At 38.8% G+C, this 18,816-nt stretch overlaps 1 protein-coding gene across 1 annotated transcript in view; it reads left to right on the top strand.

The window, feature by feature from the left end:
* LOC131934789 (serine/threonine-protein kinase NIM1-like) overlaps positions 1 to 13,857 on the top strand; it is a 34,331-nt gene extending 20,474 nt beyond the window's left edge. Inside the window, exons 2-4 of the mRNA XM_059290921.1 lie at positions 1,747 to 2,373; positions 11,023 to 11,291; positions 12,089 to 13,857. Coding sequence (XP_059146904.1) covers positions 1,983 to 2,373; positions 11,023 to 11,291; positions 12,089 to 12,874 — 1,446 coding nt within the window. The 5' untranslated portion in view covers positions 1,747 to 1,982 and the 3' untranslated portion in view covers positions 12,875 to 13,857. The remainder of the gene's footprint in view (positions 1 to 1,746; positions 2,374 to 11,022; positions 11,292 to 12,088) is intronic.
* The last annotated feature ends 4,959 nt before the right edge of the window (positions 13,858 to 18,816 follow it).

The raw sequence follows: 18,816 nt of genomic DNA, 5'->3' as shown, positions 1-18,816 counted from the left end.
AGCCACTGACGCCACTTAGAACACCTTACCTGCCCCGTTAAACAGCAGGACACCCAGCCCTCACCAGCCATCCATCACCCTCTCATCACCCTCCCACCCACAGGCCATCCACCAATCACCACCCACCATTTACCACCCACCAGTCACCACCCAACCACCAACCATCAACAACCATCCACCATCCACCAACCACCCACCAAACACCACCCACCACCCACCAGTCACCACCCAACCACCAACCATCAACAACCATCCACCATCCACCAACCACCCACCAAACACCACCCACCAGTCACCACCCAACCACCAACCATCAACAACCATCCACCATCCACCAACCACCCACCAAACACCACCCACCAGTCACCACCCAACCACCAACCATCAACAACCATCCACCATCCACCCCACCCACCAAACACCACCCACCAGTCACCACCCAACCACCAACCATCAACAACCATCCACCATCCACCAACCACCCACCAAACACCACCCACCACCCACCAGTCACCACCCAACCACCAACCATCAACAACCATCCACCATCCACCAACCACCCACCAAACACCACCCATCCACCACCCACCACCCACCCACCATCCACCCACCACCACTGTGCCACCATCAAAGTTCCACTCACTACCAACATGAGATTGCAGCGACTCTGTTCCCGACACGCCTGACTGACCTCGCCTACAGGACACATCCGACTGTTGCCAATTAATGACGCATCAATCATTTATATCTCTAATTTGTGGCGTCGTGTTGTACTCTTGCTTATCTGTACGTCTATGGTGGGTGTATATTCGTATACATGCTTGTTGGGGTGTGTACTTTTATGTAGATGCTAGGTCGTGCTAACACGTGTACAAGCTGGTACATATGGATGTGTACATTTGTGTACACGCTGGTTTATATGTACATTCTAGACCTCCCATGCCCATATGATCCACATATACACCAGACAATAAAGATACCCAAACTATACATTTATTTATCTCTCGTGTAGTTCAACAAGCCTCGACATAATTATCGCATCCTTTCTTGAATCACATCTTTTGTTATTTTTTAATGATTTAATAACATAGTTGATGGACGCTGTAGAATGTGGAAGAGACGGGGGTGGGGGTTGTATATGTCCCTATGTCCTGAATGAGCTTACTGTCATATGTGTAAAATAATGACAGTCCCCGTTTCCCCACCTCTTCAATCTAAGGGTGACAACCCAGTTGGACTCTGTGTGTCGCTGCTTGAGGCAATTGTTGTTTGGGAACACGGAATAGGTTCCTCCACGTCTAGCGCCCTCTAGGTTCTAGCAAACTCGGGTGCAAGGTTTTAATACAGGCTAACAGTCTGTTTCCTATAATCAATATACTTAAAGGTTATAATTTAAATGTTATTCAAGTATTTGCTGTTCAAGCGTAATTTGTCCAATACACCTGGTTCTAACTTATGTGAATGAATACATTGGCACATAATTTAAGCGATTAAGCGTTTTGCAGGTTTATATATATATATATATATATATATATATATATATATATATATATATATATATATATATATATATATATATATATATATATATACTATATATATACTATATATATATATATATATATATATATATATATATATATATATATATATATATATATATATATATATATATAAATATATAGTCAGCCTATATATACATAAATAAAACATTGTGATAATGATAGTATTGTGTTTATTTCACAGCATGCTCAACAACAGACGTGACCAATGCTACCCTACACAAATGTCTTGTCACGTTTTACCGTGATGCCGCCACGTGATCATGTGACAATGTCACGTAGCTGCGAGTAAACGTGACACAAGCATGTGAGGAGCTCCCCTGGAGTTTCTTGTGTTGTTTCGTCCTTGCCTCGCGCTCCCCCGCCCCTCCGTGAGGCCCCCCTCCGTGAGGCCCCCTCCGTGAGGTCCCCTCCGTGACGATGAAGGAGACGCTTGAGGAGGAGGATGAGCACGAGCCACGCCAGCACCACCGGCACAACAACCGCCACAGCAGCAGCAGCAGCGAGGTCATCACGCAGCACAGCAACAACGCGCCCCGCGGCACCACCAGCTACACGGACGTCAACAACGGGGCGCCGGTTCAGCTCAACCGGCTGCACCGCAGCAGCACCGACCCCAATGCCGGGGACGACGCCCCCCAGCACCCCCGGCTGACGCCCTACGAGCGCCTGTCCCAGGACTTGTCCAACGACCAGCGGGTCATCAAGGAGATCACACTAGGCAGGAGGATTGGCTTCTATAGGATCCGCGGGGAGATCGGCTCAGGCAACTTTAGTCAGGTCAAGATGGGCATCCACGCGCTGACCAAAGGTGGGTACTTGGGTCTGGTGGCTGGGGGGTGGCTTATGGGTTGTACTAGGGGTTGTCGTATGGGGTGTGTACATCTGTAGGCTTGGGTTGGCTTACGGGTTGTGCTAGGGTTGTGTGAGTGGTTGTCACATGGGGGTGTTGGTTGTGTACATCGGTAGGCTGGGGTTGGCTTACGGGTTGTAGTAGGGTTGTACGAGTGGTTGTCACATGGGGTGTTGGCTGGGGGTGATTTACGGGTTGCACCAGGGTTGTACAAGTGGGTGTCACGTGGGGTGTTAGCTGTGTACATCTGTAGGCTGGGGTTGGCTTACGGGTTGTACAAGGGTTGTAAGAGTGGTTGTCGTAAGGGTTGTTGGTTATGTACATCTGTAGGCTGGGGTTGGCTATGGGTTGTACTAGGGGTTGTCCAAGCCTATTGGCAGTTGGTAATGTTTATCTGTGGGTTGTGTAGGCCTACGAGTTGTACAGGGGTTTTACGAGTGGTTGTCAAATGGGATGTTGGTTGTGTACATCTGCAGGCTGTGGTTGGCTACGGGTTGTACTAGGGGTTGTCCAGGCCTAGTATTTCTTGGTTGTGTATTTGTGGGCTGGGGATGGCCTTCGGGTTGTTATAGGGTTGTACGAGTGGTTGTCATATATGGCGCTGGTTGTGTTCATCTGTATGATAGGGTTGGTTTAGGGGGGTTGTATTAGGGGTTGTTGGATGTGTACATATGAAGGCTGGGGTTGGTTTTCGGGTTGTACTAGAGTCTGTTCTAGTGGTTGTTCATCTTGTGTATCTGTAGGCTGAGGTTGGCTTAGTGGTTGCTGGTCATTAACATACATGGGCAAGGGTTGGCTTAGGTTTGTTTTCTGGTCTTCTTAGTGTAATGTTAGATTTTTTTAATGGTGTATTGCTACGGTGTTTGTGTAATCTAGGGTTGTCTGAGAGAGATATATCTGTTCTAGGCTTGCTAAAGTTTTGTTCTATGTTCTTTCCACGATTACCTCTTACATCCTAAAGGTGTCTGTACGATATAATGTAGCTTAACCTATGAATGTATATCAGGTAACATTTGATTTATCTAAGGGTTGGTTAACTATTGTTTTTGATACATATTTGTTGACTACTCTAACTCTCGTGGATAAATTAAATCTACAAAAAAAGAACAAATCAAATGAGCAAACCAAATGTAGCTCCAACAGCTATTACCTACCCCCTCCCCCTCCCCCACACACCTCGAGATTCGGTAATAAAGTACTTTAAAATCCTTTTTAAAACAAATTTAAGCACTTAATTTTTGAATAAAATATTTTGTGATTTAAATGTTTTTTTTCTCTCTCCCCCCCCCCCCCACTCTCACCCTTCTCCATCTTTCTATCCCCTATGTCAACAGTCGTCCGCCTGTAGCAAACTATTGCCAGACCCGCCTCATCACTGTACAAGAAGTTGTGTATACTTAAGTCCTACACATTGTGTATACTTAAGTCCTACACGTTTCATTTCTAAGACTTGCTCTGTATTTAGGAAACATTTACTTAAATAAAAAATCCATTCTGTAATTGTGTAAAAGAACCTTAGACTTACACCTCGTCCAATCAGATTCCGCGTGTGAAAGAACTGTAAGCCTCGTCCAATCAGACCTAAGGTTACATAGAGCAGGGCGTGAGGCTGTGTTTACTTTGTTTCATGTATTGACACACACTTTACGGGGATGATCTGAAACTGAAGGAGAAACTAGCATCAAGTAACTCAATACTAAGTAACTCAGCATCAAGTAACCTTGTACCAAGTAACCTTGTACCAAGTAACTCAGCATCAAGTAACCCAGGAACAATTAACTCAGCTTTAAGTAACCCAGTACCAAGTAACTCAGCATCAAGTAACCCAGGAACAATTAACTCAGCTTTAAGTAACCCAGTACCAAGTAACTCAGCTTTAAGTAACCCAGTACCAAGTAACTCAGCATCAAGTAACCCAGGAACAATTAACTCAGCTTTAAGTAACCCAGTACCAAGTAACTCAGCATCAAGTAACCCAGGAACAATTAACTCAGCTTTAAGTAACCCAGTACCAAGTAACTCAGCTTTAAGTAACCCAGTACCAAGTAACTCAGCATCAAGTAACCAGTACTAAGTAACTCAGCATCAAGTAACCTAGCACATAGTAACCCAATATCCGATAACCCAGTACCAAGTAACCCAGTACCTAGTAACCCTTCACAAAGTAACCCTACACAAAGTAACCCTTCACCAAGTAACCCAGTCTCAAGTAACCCAGTACTGAGTAAACCAACACCAAGTAACCCAGTCTCAAGTAACCCAGTACTAAGTAAACCAACACCAAGTAACCCAGTCTTAAGTAACCCAGTACTAAGTAAACCAACACCAAATAACCCAGTCTCAAGTAACCCAGTACTAAGTAAACCAACACCAAATAACCCAGTCTCAAGTATCCCAATACCGACCTGTACCTATTAACCTACTACTTAGTTCAAGCGAGAAGCAACGAAAAGTATAACCATCTATTTATAATTAATTTAACTCCTCAATGAAGTTTCTCCTGGATCTACCGTCCATACTACCATACCCTCTAGGCTTATTGGGGTATTCAGATTTTATTTCATTGATGGGGAGGTTACTCAGTAGTTAGAATAGCTCATCATTCCTCCCTCCGCTAGTTTGTTTGGACAGCCTCAGGGAGTTAAAATTGTGATACAGAGTTTGGTGGTTATGCTGGGGTTGGTAAAGTAGTAAGACTACGGTGAAGGCACACGAAGTAGAACATACAAAAGACGCAATAAGACTCATGCGAAAACTAGCTGCATAAACATGAAGATAAATATCTGACAAAAATTAGTCAAACAACAGTGACATAAAAGATGACAGAAAGTTATACGCAAAATGTAACGCGAAAAGTGTCTTAACCTTAACCCTAACTAGGGAGGTGGGGGTATTGACGGGGGGGGGGGGGGGGGTAATGTCCTGCTCCGTATATATATAAATATATATATGTATATATATATATATATATATATATATATATATATATATATATATATATATATATATATATATATATATATATATATATATATATATATATATATATATATATATATTATGTATGTGTGTGTGTTTATATGAATATGGGGGGGGGGGGGGGTGACATAGCTGAGAGACCACCTCTGGCAACAATCAATGAGTGTACCTGCACCTCTGCATCAGTCAGTACCACACACACACACACACACACAAACAGCAGGCGGTAAACACATTGTACTTTAGCGTTTAGCCTTTGATTTGATGGCATTAGTGGTTTATTTTAAAAGTAGAAATTCTATCGATTGCTCATTCTATCGTCTAGACCCCCTCGCTCCGTTTGATGCTATCGGTGTTGTTGTGGTCCCATTCATCTTGCACCTTCTAGTGGTGTTTACAACCGTCATTTCTTTAATTTACGGCCATCTTTGCGAGTTCTTTAACAGTGTTTCATTCAAACATTTTTCTTACGGGGGGGGGGGGGGCTGGAAGAAACTGAATATACATCCATCTTTGTGAGTTCTTTAACAGTTTCATTCAAATGTTTTTCTAGGGGGGGGGGGGGGTGCTGTGTTCAAAGCCCCGCTTTGGTCAAAACCCCTATGGTCAAAGCCCATCTGTGGTCAAAGCCCATCTGTGATCAAACCCCCTATGGTCAAAGCCTCGCTGTGGACAAAGTCCCTATGGTCAAACCCCCTATTGTCAAAGCTGTGGTCAGACCACCTATGGTCAAAGCCCCTATGGTCAAATCACCTGTGGTCAAAGCACCTAAGACCCTGAAAGAAACTGTTAATTTATAGTCATCTTTGTGAGTTCTTTAACAGTTTCATTCAAACGTTTTTCTAAGAGGAAGGTGGGGGGGGGGGGGGGGGGTGCAGGGGGCTGAAAGAAATTGTTAATTTACAGCCACTTCTTTTTTGTTTGAGTTTTCAGCTTTTCTCCAAAGCTGACGCAGTATGTCCGTGTAGCTCTCCTATAGGGAAGGGAAGTAATAATCTACTGCAGCGGTTCACAAGCTGTTGTACGTTTAGTTCTTTAGCCTAGGGGGTCCGTACAGTATTACTGGAAAAACAATGTACTGGACAACAATTAGGGGCCTACAGCTGATCAAGGGGAAACGAATTGAAATGGGCGATACAGGGGGTTGCAAATCGAAAGTTTGAGGGGGTGGGGGTGCAAATCGAAAGTTTGAGGGGGGGGGGGGTGCAAATCGAAAGTTTGTCCCCGGGTAAAAATTTGAGCCCCCCCCCCCCCAATGAGACGATTTTGGCTACGCTACTGACGTGAGAAATTGTATGGTGTTACCGTTGGCCAAGGTGTAATTTTGGTAAGGTATGGACTACGATGGTAGTCACGCTGGGACGGGAGCCGGACTTTTCCCCCCGAAAGATACTTGCCAGAATGCGACAAATGCAAGATTGGACCTTCGCCTTAAGTGTCGGGAGTTGGTGGTAGACCCACCTGGGCATATTGAATGAAGCAAGTTTAACATCAGATACTACAGTGACCACACCTAATGGACATAGCTAGAAATGACTGACTAGTTTAGTAACTACATTAACTTGTACTCTCAAATTTATATCAACATTTAAGCGTTTTCCGATATCCGGAAGTAGTACTTGACTCTATTCCGATTTCCAGTTCCTCAAACACCTTAAGAATATGTTAATTTTATAACATGTTCTTATAAAGCATTTACAAGTCTGTTGTAACACAGGTTTGTAAAGATCTCGAATTGATCCATTGAGTGTTGGGTCGGTCGTCATGTACGACGCATGTCACACAGTCACGTGTCTTTTCAGTTTTTCTTTTGCTGAAGAGTTCTAACGTAGGGCTATTGGGTTTTTTTCTTGAGAGAAGAGATCTTCTGTTGATAGTTGTCTAAAAATAGCTTGGTGGGTGTGAATACAAATAAAACAGCTGTTGTGTTTTACAGTCTTGGAATTCGTACACCTCAATGGAATTTGTACACAACCCAGGGAACTTGTACACCACCCATCAGGAACTTGTAAATACAGGGACATATACACTTATAGGGAACATGTACACCACACAGAGAACTTGTACACTATCCAGGGAACATGTAAACCACACAGGGAACTATACACCACACAGATAATATGTACACCTTTTAAGGAACATGTACACCACACACCGAACTGTACACCAAACAGGGAGCTTGTACACCACACAGGAACATGTACACCACACATGAACATGTACACCACACAGGAACATGTACACCACACAGGAACATGTACACCACACAGGAACATGTACACCAAACAGGAACATGTACACCACACAGGGGACATGTACACCACACAAGAACATGTACACTACACATGAACATGTACACCACACAGGAACATGTACACCACACAGGGGACATGTACACCACACAAGAACATGTACACCACACAGGAACTTGTACACCACACACCGAACTGTACACCATACACCGAACTGTACACCACACAGAAACATGTACACCACACAGGGAACTGTACACCACACAGGGAACATGTACACCACACAGGGAACTGTACACCACACAGGGAACTGTACACCACACAGGGAACTGTACACCACACAGGAACATGTACACTACACAGGGAACTGTACACCACACAGGGAACTGTACACCACACAGGGAACTGTACACCACACAGGAACATGTACACCACACAGGGAACTGTACACCACACAGGAACATGTACACCACACAATGAACTGTACACCACACAATGAACTGTACACCACACAGATAATATGTACACCTTTTAAGGAACATGTACACCACACAGGGAACATGTACACCACACAGGGGACATGTACACCACACAGGGAACTGTACACCACACAGGAACATGTACACCACACAATGAACTGTACACCACACAGATAATATGTACACCTTTTAAGGAACATGTACACCACACAGGGAACATGTACACCACACAGGAACATGTACACCACACAGGAACATGTACACCACACAAGGAACTGTACACCACACAGGAACATGTACACCACACAGGAACATGTACACCACACAAGGAACTGTACACCACACAGATAATATGTACACCTTTTAAGGAACATGTACACCACACAGGGAACATGTACACCACACAGGAACATGTACACCACACAGGAACTTGTACACCACACACCAAACTGTACACCACACAGGGAGCTTGTACACCACACAGGAACATGTACACCACACAGGGAACTGTACACCACACAGGGAACTGTACACCACACAGGGAACTGTACACCACACATGAACATGTACACTACACAGGGAACTGTACACCACACAGGAACATCAACACTACACAGGGAACTGTACACCACACAGGAACATGTACAACACACAGGGAACTGTACACCACACAGGGAACTGTACACCACACAGGGAACTGTACACCACACAGGGAACTGTACACCACACAGGAACATGTACACCAGACAAGGAACTGTACACCACACAGATAATATGTACACCTTTTAAGGAACATGTACACCACACAGGGAACTGTACACCACACAGGAACATGTACACCAGACAAGGAACTGTACACCACACAGGTAATATGTACACCTTTTAAGGAACATGTACACCACACAGGGAACTGTACACCACACAGGAACATGTACACCACACAAGGAACTGTACACCACACAGATAATATGTACACCTTATAAGGAACATGTACACACAGCTGACAAGCACACCACACAGGGAACATGTACACCACACAGCTTCTGCATTTCTATTGGCTGAAAAATATTCTGGGGTGATTGTGACTATAAATAGCAAAGACTTGATTTAGCTTTTAGCAGTGAAAGACCACTTTGGCACCTGCCTCCTCCCCTTTCCACCCCCCCCCCTTAAATCTGCCTGTGAATCCATGAGACAAGAAGACAACTGCTAACACAAAAATCAGGGATTAAAGACTTCCTGTTCAAGAGGGATGGTTTTTATATATTTATCCTATGTTAATGTTGCTCAAATTTAATTTCATAATGGCTCTTTTGTTACTTTTCTAAAAAAAACACGTTATGAAGTCTTTAATCAAAATAAACAATATTAAACCTTTCACTTTCTTAAAGATAATTTATAAAATTGTTTTTGGAAATCAAATAAAAATAACATTTTTGTTTGCATAAACAGGAGGAGGCAGGGTAGGGGATAGAAATGACGTAGGGGGGGGGGGAGAAGGAAGGATGGACGACTTTATGGTACGGTGTTGGACCATGTCTCTGATTTAGTTATCTTCTTTAAGATTGGTATGTTGTAGTGTGCTTGACTGATAATACTGATATGGCATACAATTCTAACATTATTATCTTCATATTATTACGTGAGGATAATTGTGTTATGGCTGTGCATTTAAGCGAACATGTAATTTGACCGAGTGGTGTGCCATAAATAGTAAAGGCTGAATTAAAAGCAAAGCTGTAATTGACCATAATGGTGTGCCATAAATAACCCACTCCAGCCATAAAGATGTTATCATATTGATATTTTATGGACTACAGGCAGGTACGCTGGCACAATTTACGCCTAATTGAGCTGGGTTTTTGAATAATTAAATTATCCATTCACCCATGTGGTGGTGGTGGGTGGAGGGGGGGGGGGGGAGTTGGTTAGATTGAACCTGGTAGGCAGGGGTGTAGTTTGTGGTGTTTACCAAGCATTATGGTTTGTTGAAAATAAGTAAACAAACATTAATACCCTCCCAATGTTAACAACCTCAAAGGCGGTATGAAGTTGACAAAATTAATTACTTTAACATGTTAACAAATTTAACTTAAAGACCTTCCTAATATTAACAAACTTTAACACTTTCTCAATGTTGAAAAACTAAAAGACCTTCTCAAAAATATTAAAGACCTCCCAAATGTTGACAAATTGAAAGACCTTCAAATATTGAAAATTTTAAAGACCTTCCTAATGTTTACAAATTAAAAAACCCTCCCAATACTAACAACTAAAGACCTTCCCAATTTTGACAACCTCAAAGGCCGTACAATGTTGACAGACTAATAGCTTTAACAAGTTAACAAATTTAACTTAAAGCCCTTCCCAATGTTGACAAACTAAAAGACCTTCACAAGAATATTAAAGACCTTCCAAATGGTGACAAACTCAAAGACCTTTCCAATGTTCAAAAGTTTAAAGACCTTCCTAATGTTTACAAATTAAAAGACCTTCCCAATAATGATAAATTAAAAACCTCTCCAATATTATCAAACTTAAAGACCTTCCCAATGTTGACAAAACTTAAAAGACCTTCCCAATACTAACAATTAAAGACCTTCCCAATGTCGATACATTAAATACCTTCCGAATATTATCACTTAAAAGACCTTCCCAATATTGACAAAACTTAAAGACCTCCCCAATGTTGACAAAACTTAAAAGACCTTCCCAATGTTGACAAAACTTAAAGACCTTCCCAATGTTGACAAAACTTAAAGACCTTCCCAATATTATCAAACTTAAAAGACCTTCCCAATGTTGACAAAACTTAAAAGACCTTCCCAATGTTGACAAAACTTACAAGACCTTCCCAATGTTGACAAAACTTACAAGAACCTTCCCAATGTCAACAGAGAAAGTGGCCATAAAAATCCTGGACAAGACCAAACTGGACCAGAAGACCCAGCGGCTCCTGTCTCGTGAGATCACTTCCATGGAGCGGCTCTACCACCCCAACATCATCCGACTGTACGAGGTCGTCGAGACCCTGGCCAAACTTCACATCATCATGGAGTACGCGGGGGGAGGGGAGCTCTTCACCAAGATCTCCAACGAGGGCAGGCTGCCAGAGGTGGACGCCAAGTGTTTGTTTGCTCAGCTGGTGGCTGCTGTAGAACATATGGTAATGTTTTTGTTTGTTACACTAAACACTACATTTTGTTTGTTACGTTAAACACTATATGGCAACATTGTTACGTTAAACACTACATTTTGTTTGTTACGTTAAACATGACATGGCAGCATTGTTACTTTAAACATTACATGGTAACATTTTGTTTATTATGTTAAACACTACATTTTGTTTGTTACCTTAAACACTATATAGTGATATTGTTACATTAAACACTACATTTTTTTTGTTACGTTAAACACTATATGGTGACATTGTTAAGTCAACACTACATGGTGACAATTTCCTTGTTATGTTAAACACTACATTGTAACATTTTGTTTGTTACATTAAGCATTACATGGTAACATTTTGTTTGTTACGCTTGGCCGAATGTTTTTACAAGCAATTACTGGTAGCTCACCTGTAAATATGTAGCTATTGATTATTTTTGTGCCTTGAAAAATTAATTAGTGATAATGGATGCATTAGTTACACTATACCGTGACTTCTAATCATTATACAATCTGCTGAAAGCATTTAGTTTTTTAACTAATAACAGTATAAGCCATAAGCTTTTCAATAGTTTGCTTTTCTATGCAGTATTGATTTTTTAAAACTCTGGTATGCCCTTAGCAATGTCAACTTTTAAAATGTCATTGAAAATTTCAGTTACAGAAATATTTCTGATTTACCCATTATTTAAATTTTGTTTCATATTTTTAGAGTTCATTAAAGATTTGAAATATTTAAACCCTGTGCTACCATTGCGGCCCATCATACTAATGGCTGTTGTATCAATATTTCAGCACGACAACAACATCATCCACCGAGACCTGAAGGCCGAGAATGTTTTTTACGCAAACTCCAGATGGATCAAAGTCGGAGACTTTGGTTTCAGCACGGTGGCTCGTACCAGCGAAATGCTGAACACGTTTTGTGGCTCTCCGCCCTATGCTGCACCGGAATTATTTAAAGACGAGCACTACTACGGTGTGTACGTGGACATATGGGCACTAGGCATTCTCTTGTACTTCATGGTGACAGGCCTGATGCCCTTCAGGGCAGAAACAGTGGCCAAGTTAAAGAAGTGTATCTTAGAAGGTAGCTACAGTGTTCCCTCGTATGTCTCAGACAGATGTGTCTTTCTTATACGCAGCATATTAAAACACATACCCCAGGACCGGTTTACGATAGCTGAAATCAAACGTAGTGGTTGGCTCGAGGGCCAAGATTTTCCTGGGCCACTCGAGCCGTACAATCTGACACCGAGCTTGGATATTTCTGTGATAAATGAAGAGGAGCGCGAGGCGAGGCTCATTCTGAACAACCTCGGGATAAAGGAGGAGCACTTCAAGCAAGCCAGCATTAGGGACTCTCGCAGTAGCATCACAGGGACGTACAGGATTGTGCTGCACAGGATTCAGAAGAAAAACTCTGGCATGCTGGAGACCATGGTGGACCCCGTCATAGAGAAGAAGGAATCTAGTTCCAACTCGGTGCTGGAGAGGAGGAAAAACAGGCGTGTCACGCCTTCCAACAACGCCGTGTCGGTCGGAGGCCGACCCCAGTCAAAGACGTGTTGTGTGTTATGATGATACCTGGTGTGTGTGAGTACACACTGGGGTAGCACACGCAGGGCGAGAGCACACCTGATTTCTTCCATAAATTCTACAGACTTTGGCGCATGTGATAGTGCTGAGTTACCTGTTACGTCTCATACAGCGTACATCATGATGTTCTTCTCACTGATGTTCTAGTTGATGATGTTTAATCATCGTATTGTTTTAAATTCATTCTAAAGGATTTTACATTTTCTTAAACAATATTGTACATTTTGAAGGAATATCACATGTTTTGAAGGATATCACATTTATTAAGGTTATCCCATTTTTTAAGGATTTCACATTTTTAAAAACAATATCGCGTAATTTGTAGGATATCACATTTTTGAAAGGCTATCACATACCTGAGTGTTTCACAAACAGATCTCATCCAGTACTGTTTGAATTAAGCACCAGTAAAGAGTATGTTGTTATTAAAAGTATCTAAAATAACATATGACCCAGTTAATATTTATGCTGTGAAAATATAATTTAATTATTATTGTCATTCTTCCATTAGAAAAAGATTTGAAAATTCTGAGGCTGGATTTAACTGAAATAATTAGAATATTGATCCTGAAAAATTGATTAGTTTTTTGATGGATGCCTTACATTACTGCGGACAATTAATTTAAAAAAAATAAAACTTTGTTGGCTGTAATTCTGGCTATTGATTTATCTGATGTTGAGGAGGGACCAGACTGATGTTACATTCTCAGCTAATTAGTTCATGTGTTGATAGTGTTAAGATTGTAATTGATGTGCTGGACACTCATGATCTTTGCTTAACCATCTTAATTCAACGCATGTTGATATTCTCAGTCACTGTTGATCTATTTTGATCTGATTTATTTGTTTGTCAATCACTGTTGATCTGATTGATTTGTTTGTCAGTCACTGTTGATCTGATTGATATGTTTGTCAGTCACTGTTGATAGATTTATATTTCTTCCAAACACTGAAACAGTTTTTATGTGTTTATTTTTGTGTCATGAACACCGTAATAATTTACAGTATTGTTGAATTATATTCATAATAATGAAAATACAAAATTTTTTTTATTGTATTATAATGTGCATAAGATTATTCACGTTTATTTTAAAAACATGTGTAAGAAATCGTATACAAGATTTTCACAATATTATTGCCCATGAACTTAGTTAAATTAATTAAGATATCTTCATTTCCATTCCAAATCTATTTAAAGCTTATATCCAATTAGTTGATTAGATAGCATTTAGTGGAGTAGGCAGGGGTAGATAACAGGTGTTGGAACCACCATCCCCACTCAACGACCCCCAAAATAATTTTCTTATTTTAAATTACATTAATTAGCAATGGCATACTTGTGCTGCTTTCAACGCTTTTAGTTTTAAAATAAAAAAAAACAAAAACAAAACACAAGCATGATTGTTAATAAATATCCACATGAAAATTTTTACCCCCTCTTTGATAAATTCCTCCTGCCTACTCTACTGCAGTTACTCTAAATCATTATTTAAAAAGTAGTCTTTCATATTTCAAGTATTGCCACACAACTGACAAACTGAACACCTTTTATTTAACTTATCTGATCACCATTGGACCAAATGTTTGAAGAAATAACCACACACACTGATGTTAAAATTAACCTGTTATCCTAAAGGGATATTTCTTGTCAGTCTGTTTTTGATGCACACAAGGTCCAATTAATTTCTCTAATCACGTGTGATAATTGGAGCCTCGCTTTGATCTAGTTTTAAGCATTTAAAAGTTATAAAAACATGAAAACAGTATTAAATTAAGTGTATTGTGATGTAGAGTATGATGTGTGTAGCTTTCATGTGTCTAAATCTAAATTATGTTGTGCGTGTGAATTATGTGGTGTTATGCTTGTCAAGTTTGAAGTAAGTCTGTAATCGCAATGACAAAGTAGATGGGGGGTTGGGGGAGTAGCAAGCACAGGTAAATTTAATTTAGGTATGTTTAAAATCAACAGGTAGTTGATTTATTTACTGAGATCCCTATTTATGTTTGCCCTGGAAATAATGTTGTTGCCACACTCTACATCACCTACATGTGGGTGAACACAATCTCTGAAAAAGTTTTGTTTTTATTCCAGAATTAAATGGGATTGTATTTTCAAATAAAAGATAAATGCTTTTTTTTTTTTTTTAAATGAATTATAATTTCATAAAATACTTATTTGAAGGGATACATCTTGTTTTATATATAGCAATTTCATAAATGATTTTTTGCATTCTTGCCTAAAATACTAAATTTTATTACAAAAATACATTTTTTAAACTAAAAAAGCAATGTTAACATACATGTTTATTTAAAATAATTGTTTTAGAATCCTTCCATGTTTTTACAATTTTTTAAACTTGATTTACACTTTTCATGTACTGCAATACATAGAATTTTATTTTATGTGTGGGTTTTTTTGTTCACTAAAAAATTTTAAACTGCAAGGGTTGAACATTGTGTTGTTAGTGTACAGTAGTTTGAGTTTCTGACTGCTAGAGGTGATGTTTCAGCATGGTGGGAAGGAGGGAGAAATCTGCTATAAAGTAGTCAGACAGCTATAAAGTAGTCAGACGTCATTTTTGAAGGACTTGTGACAAATCTATCACATAGAAATAGTTCTTCTTTCAACGTAAGTTTTCCATTTTTATTCTGAATATAACAAATATTTAAAAGATGGGGGTTTGTCATGAATTTTATAAGTATTTCAAATTCTATAGATGTGATATGTTCATTAGCAATTTTACTGCAACTTTTATTTTTATACTCACAATTAAAAAATGTACAAGCAATTGACAATGCAAATTATAAAAATTTTTTTTTTGCAATAGTGTTATCAAAATTGATTGGTTTGTTTAAAGCAATACATGTTTATAAAATCAAGTGTAAAAAGAACTTTTAAAAATGAAGAACAGATTTTATTTGAGAGATGAAATTAATCTTAAGATGAAATAGACTTAAGGACAGGCTGTAAGATTTTATGTAAAGTGTGATGTTAGCTTTATAAGCCACAGTAGAACTATTTTAACCCCTAAGTTACTGTAGAACTATTTTAACCCCAGCTACACAAGTCACAGTAGAACTATTTTAACCCCAGCTACACAAGTTACTGTAGAACTATTTTAACCCCAGCTACACAAATCACAGTACAACTATTTTAACCCCAGCTACACAAGTTACTGTAGAACTATTTTAACCCCAGCTACACAAGTTACTGTAGAACTATTTTAACCCCAGCTACACAAGTTACTGTAGAACTATTTTAACCTCAGCTACACAAGTTACTGTAGAACTATTTTAACCCCAGCTACACAAGTTACAGTACAACTATTTTAACCCCAGCTACACAAGTTGCAGTAGAACTATTTTAACCCCAGCTACACAAGTCACAGTACAACTATTTTAACCCCAGCTACACAAGTTATTGTAGAACTATTTTAACCCCAGCTACACAAATTACAGTAGAACTATTTTAACCCCAGCTACAAAAAGTTACTGTAGAACTATTTTAACCCCAGCTACACAAGTTACTGTAGAACTATTTTAACCCCAGCTACACAAGTTGCAGTAGAACTATTTTAACCCCAGCTACACAAGTTACTGTAGAACTATTTTAACCCCAGCTACACAAGTTACTGTAGAACTATTTTAACCTCAGCTACACAAGTTACTGTAGAACTATTTTAACCCCAGCTACACAAGTTACAGTACAACTATTTTAACCCCAGCTACACAAGTTGCAGTAGAACTATTTTAACCCCAGCTACACAAGTCACAGTACAACTATTTTAACCCCAGCTACACAAGTTATTGTAGAACTATTTTAACCCCAGCTACACAAATTACAGTAGAACTATTTTAACCCCAGCTACAAAAAGTTACTGTAGAACTATTTTAACCCCAGCTACACAAGTTACTGTAGAACTATTTTAACCCCAGCTACACAAGTTACTGTAGAACTATTTTAACCCCAGCTACACAAGTTACAGTAGAACTATTTTAACACTGTAGCACACTTGTTTACCTACTCCAGGATTTCTTTCACTGGGGCTATGAGCATGTCTTGGTGATTGAAGTTGGTCTTTCTCAGTGTGTTTTATAAGCAATAGAACAAATCTATTCATTTCTCCACAGCAATCTACACACTTTAATTTTGTAATTCTATTCCATTAAGCATTTTAAGTAGATGTGACTTGATTTTACACAGATAACACAATCAAAAGCTTTTTAAAAAAAAACATTTGCTCACAGCTTCATTAATAATAAATAAGTTGTTTCATTATTTTTTTCATTAGATGCAAAGTTTATTCTATGTCACTTCAAGATTTTAAGTCATTTAGCAAAAAATGAATTTAATGAAGTCATAGTGATGCAGATGTTGTAAGAGGTAGTCACATTTACTCAATAGTTCATAATTCAAACAAGAACTGTTGGGGAATTATTTTAGCAATATGACTTTGTACCCACAGATCCTGTGTTGTATTTGTCTGGCACAATGTAATAATAGATGTTTTTATTTTTACAATTTTTGACAATGTACAGCATTTTATTTCTAAGACAAATTTTATCAGCTGTGTTTTTAAAAATACACTTGTCTTTTCTAAAAAAATAAAAAACAGCATCATTTTGTTACTGCTGTGAAATCTAAATGAAAATATAAGGCGGGGCCTTGTCAGAAAGATCTGTACAAATTATCACTTAATTAATTTTAAATTATAGAGAATTACTTTTTTAGCATATACAAAATTTACATATTTAAAAACGTTTTTGATAATTTAATTTATTAATTAAAATGGAACATCATATTTATTTAAAATGAATTAAAATTTTCATAATATTTGAACATTTACAAAGGTATACAATCCTACATTCTAGTTATCCACAGCTAGGAACCACAACTCCTCCACATCTAGTAACCAGAAAGGGCCGTCCATAAACTATGCCGCATTTTTATCCCCTCCCCCCACTCCCCCATTAATTTAGCCGATCACCCCCAATAATTCCTGATTTATTTTCGCGAAGGGACATAACCGAGCTAAGGAGATCTTGCAGAAAATTATTGAGTTGGTTCCCTTAGCATCTAAGCCCTTTTTCCATTTCTGATCGCTACCATTTCCGAAAACATTAATCGTTACTTAATACTGAAAAAAAGTATTTAATAAATGCAAAACAACTGCTAAAGTTAAGATTGGAATACATTTTTTTAAATACAGAAGTGTGTCATTTTCGGCCCTATTCCCAACGCCAGGAATGTGACGTCATTTACTGATACCCCCCCCCCTCAACTGCGTTTTTAAAAGATCACCAACACAATGTTTAGATCCCATAGAATGAGCTAGTCAAGCAAATATTATTGGTCAGTTCTAAATGTCTTCACCATAACCTGTTGGTTGTTTGTTATGTTCATCTGTTAGTAGGCCGAGCTGTGATAGGTTCCAATATGTGTCCATCATTACCTCTCTTTCACATATAACATTCACATATATTGTATGTCAGTCAGAGCCTTTATAAATTGTAAACGTTTGAAATATGTTTTTGTTTGTTATTAATTTGTTTTTATTGAAATAAAAAATAATTTATTAACATGATAATTAAATAAGTTGAAGTTTCTATAGCTGTTTGAAATTTTTGTGGAATGTAGGTGTTTTAAAGAGAATACATTTTTGCATTATGTAGTTTTTATTTGATTAAACAGAAACTAAGCAGTAATAAGCAGTAATTTAATTACACATTAAATTTACATAAGCTGATGTACCTAAAGCTGTGTGTGAATTTGTTAAATGTAGAAGTTTAAAACTAAAATATAAATAATGTTTTTATTAGAAGCTGATGTTTGTTTACAAATTTTTAAAAACATTTAAAAATAAATTTTTTTAAAATATTATTTTTGAAGTAACATCTTTTATTTAACATACAAGTTTAAAAAC

This window comes from Physella acuta, unplaced genomic scaffold (assembly GCF_028476545.2).
Source record: "Physella acuta isolate Inbredline_101_S28 unplaced genomic scaffold, ASM2847654v3 ptg000117l, whole genome shotgun sequence".
Lineage (NCBI taxonomy): Eukaryota > Metazoa > Mollusca > Gastropoda > Physidae > Physella > Physella acuta.
This window is presented reverse-complemented; position numbering and strand designations above follow the sequence as displayed.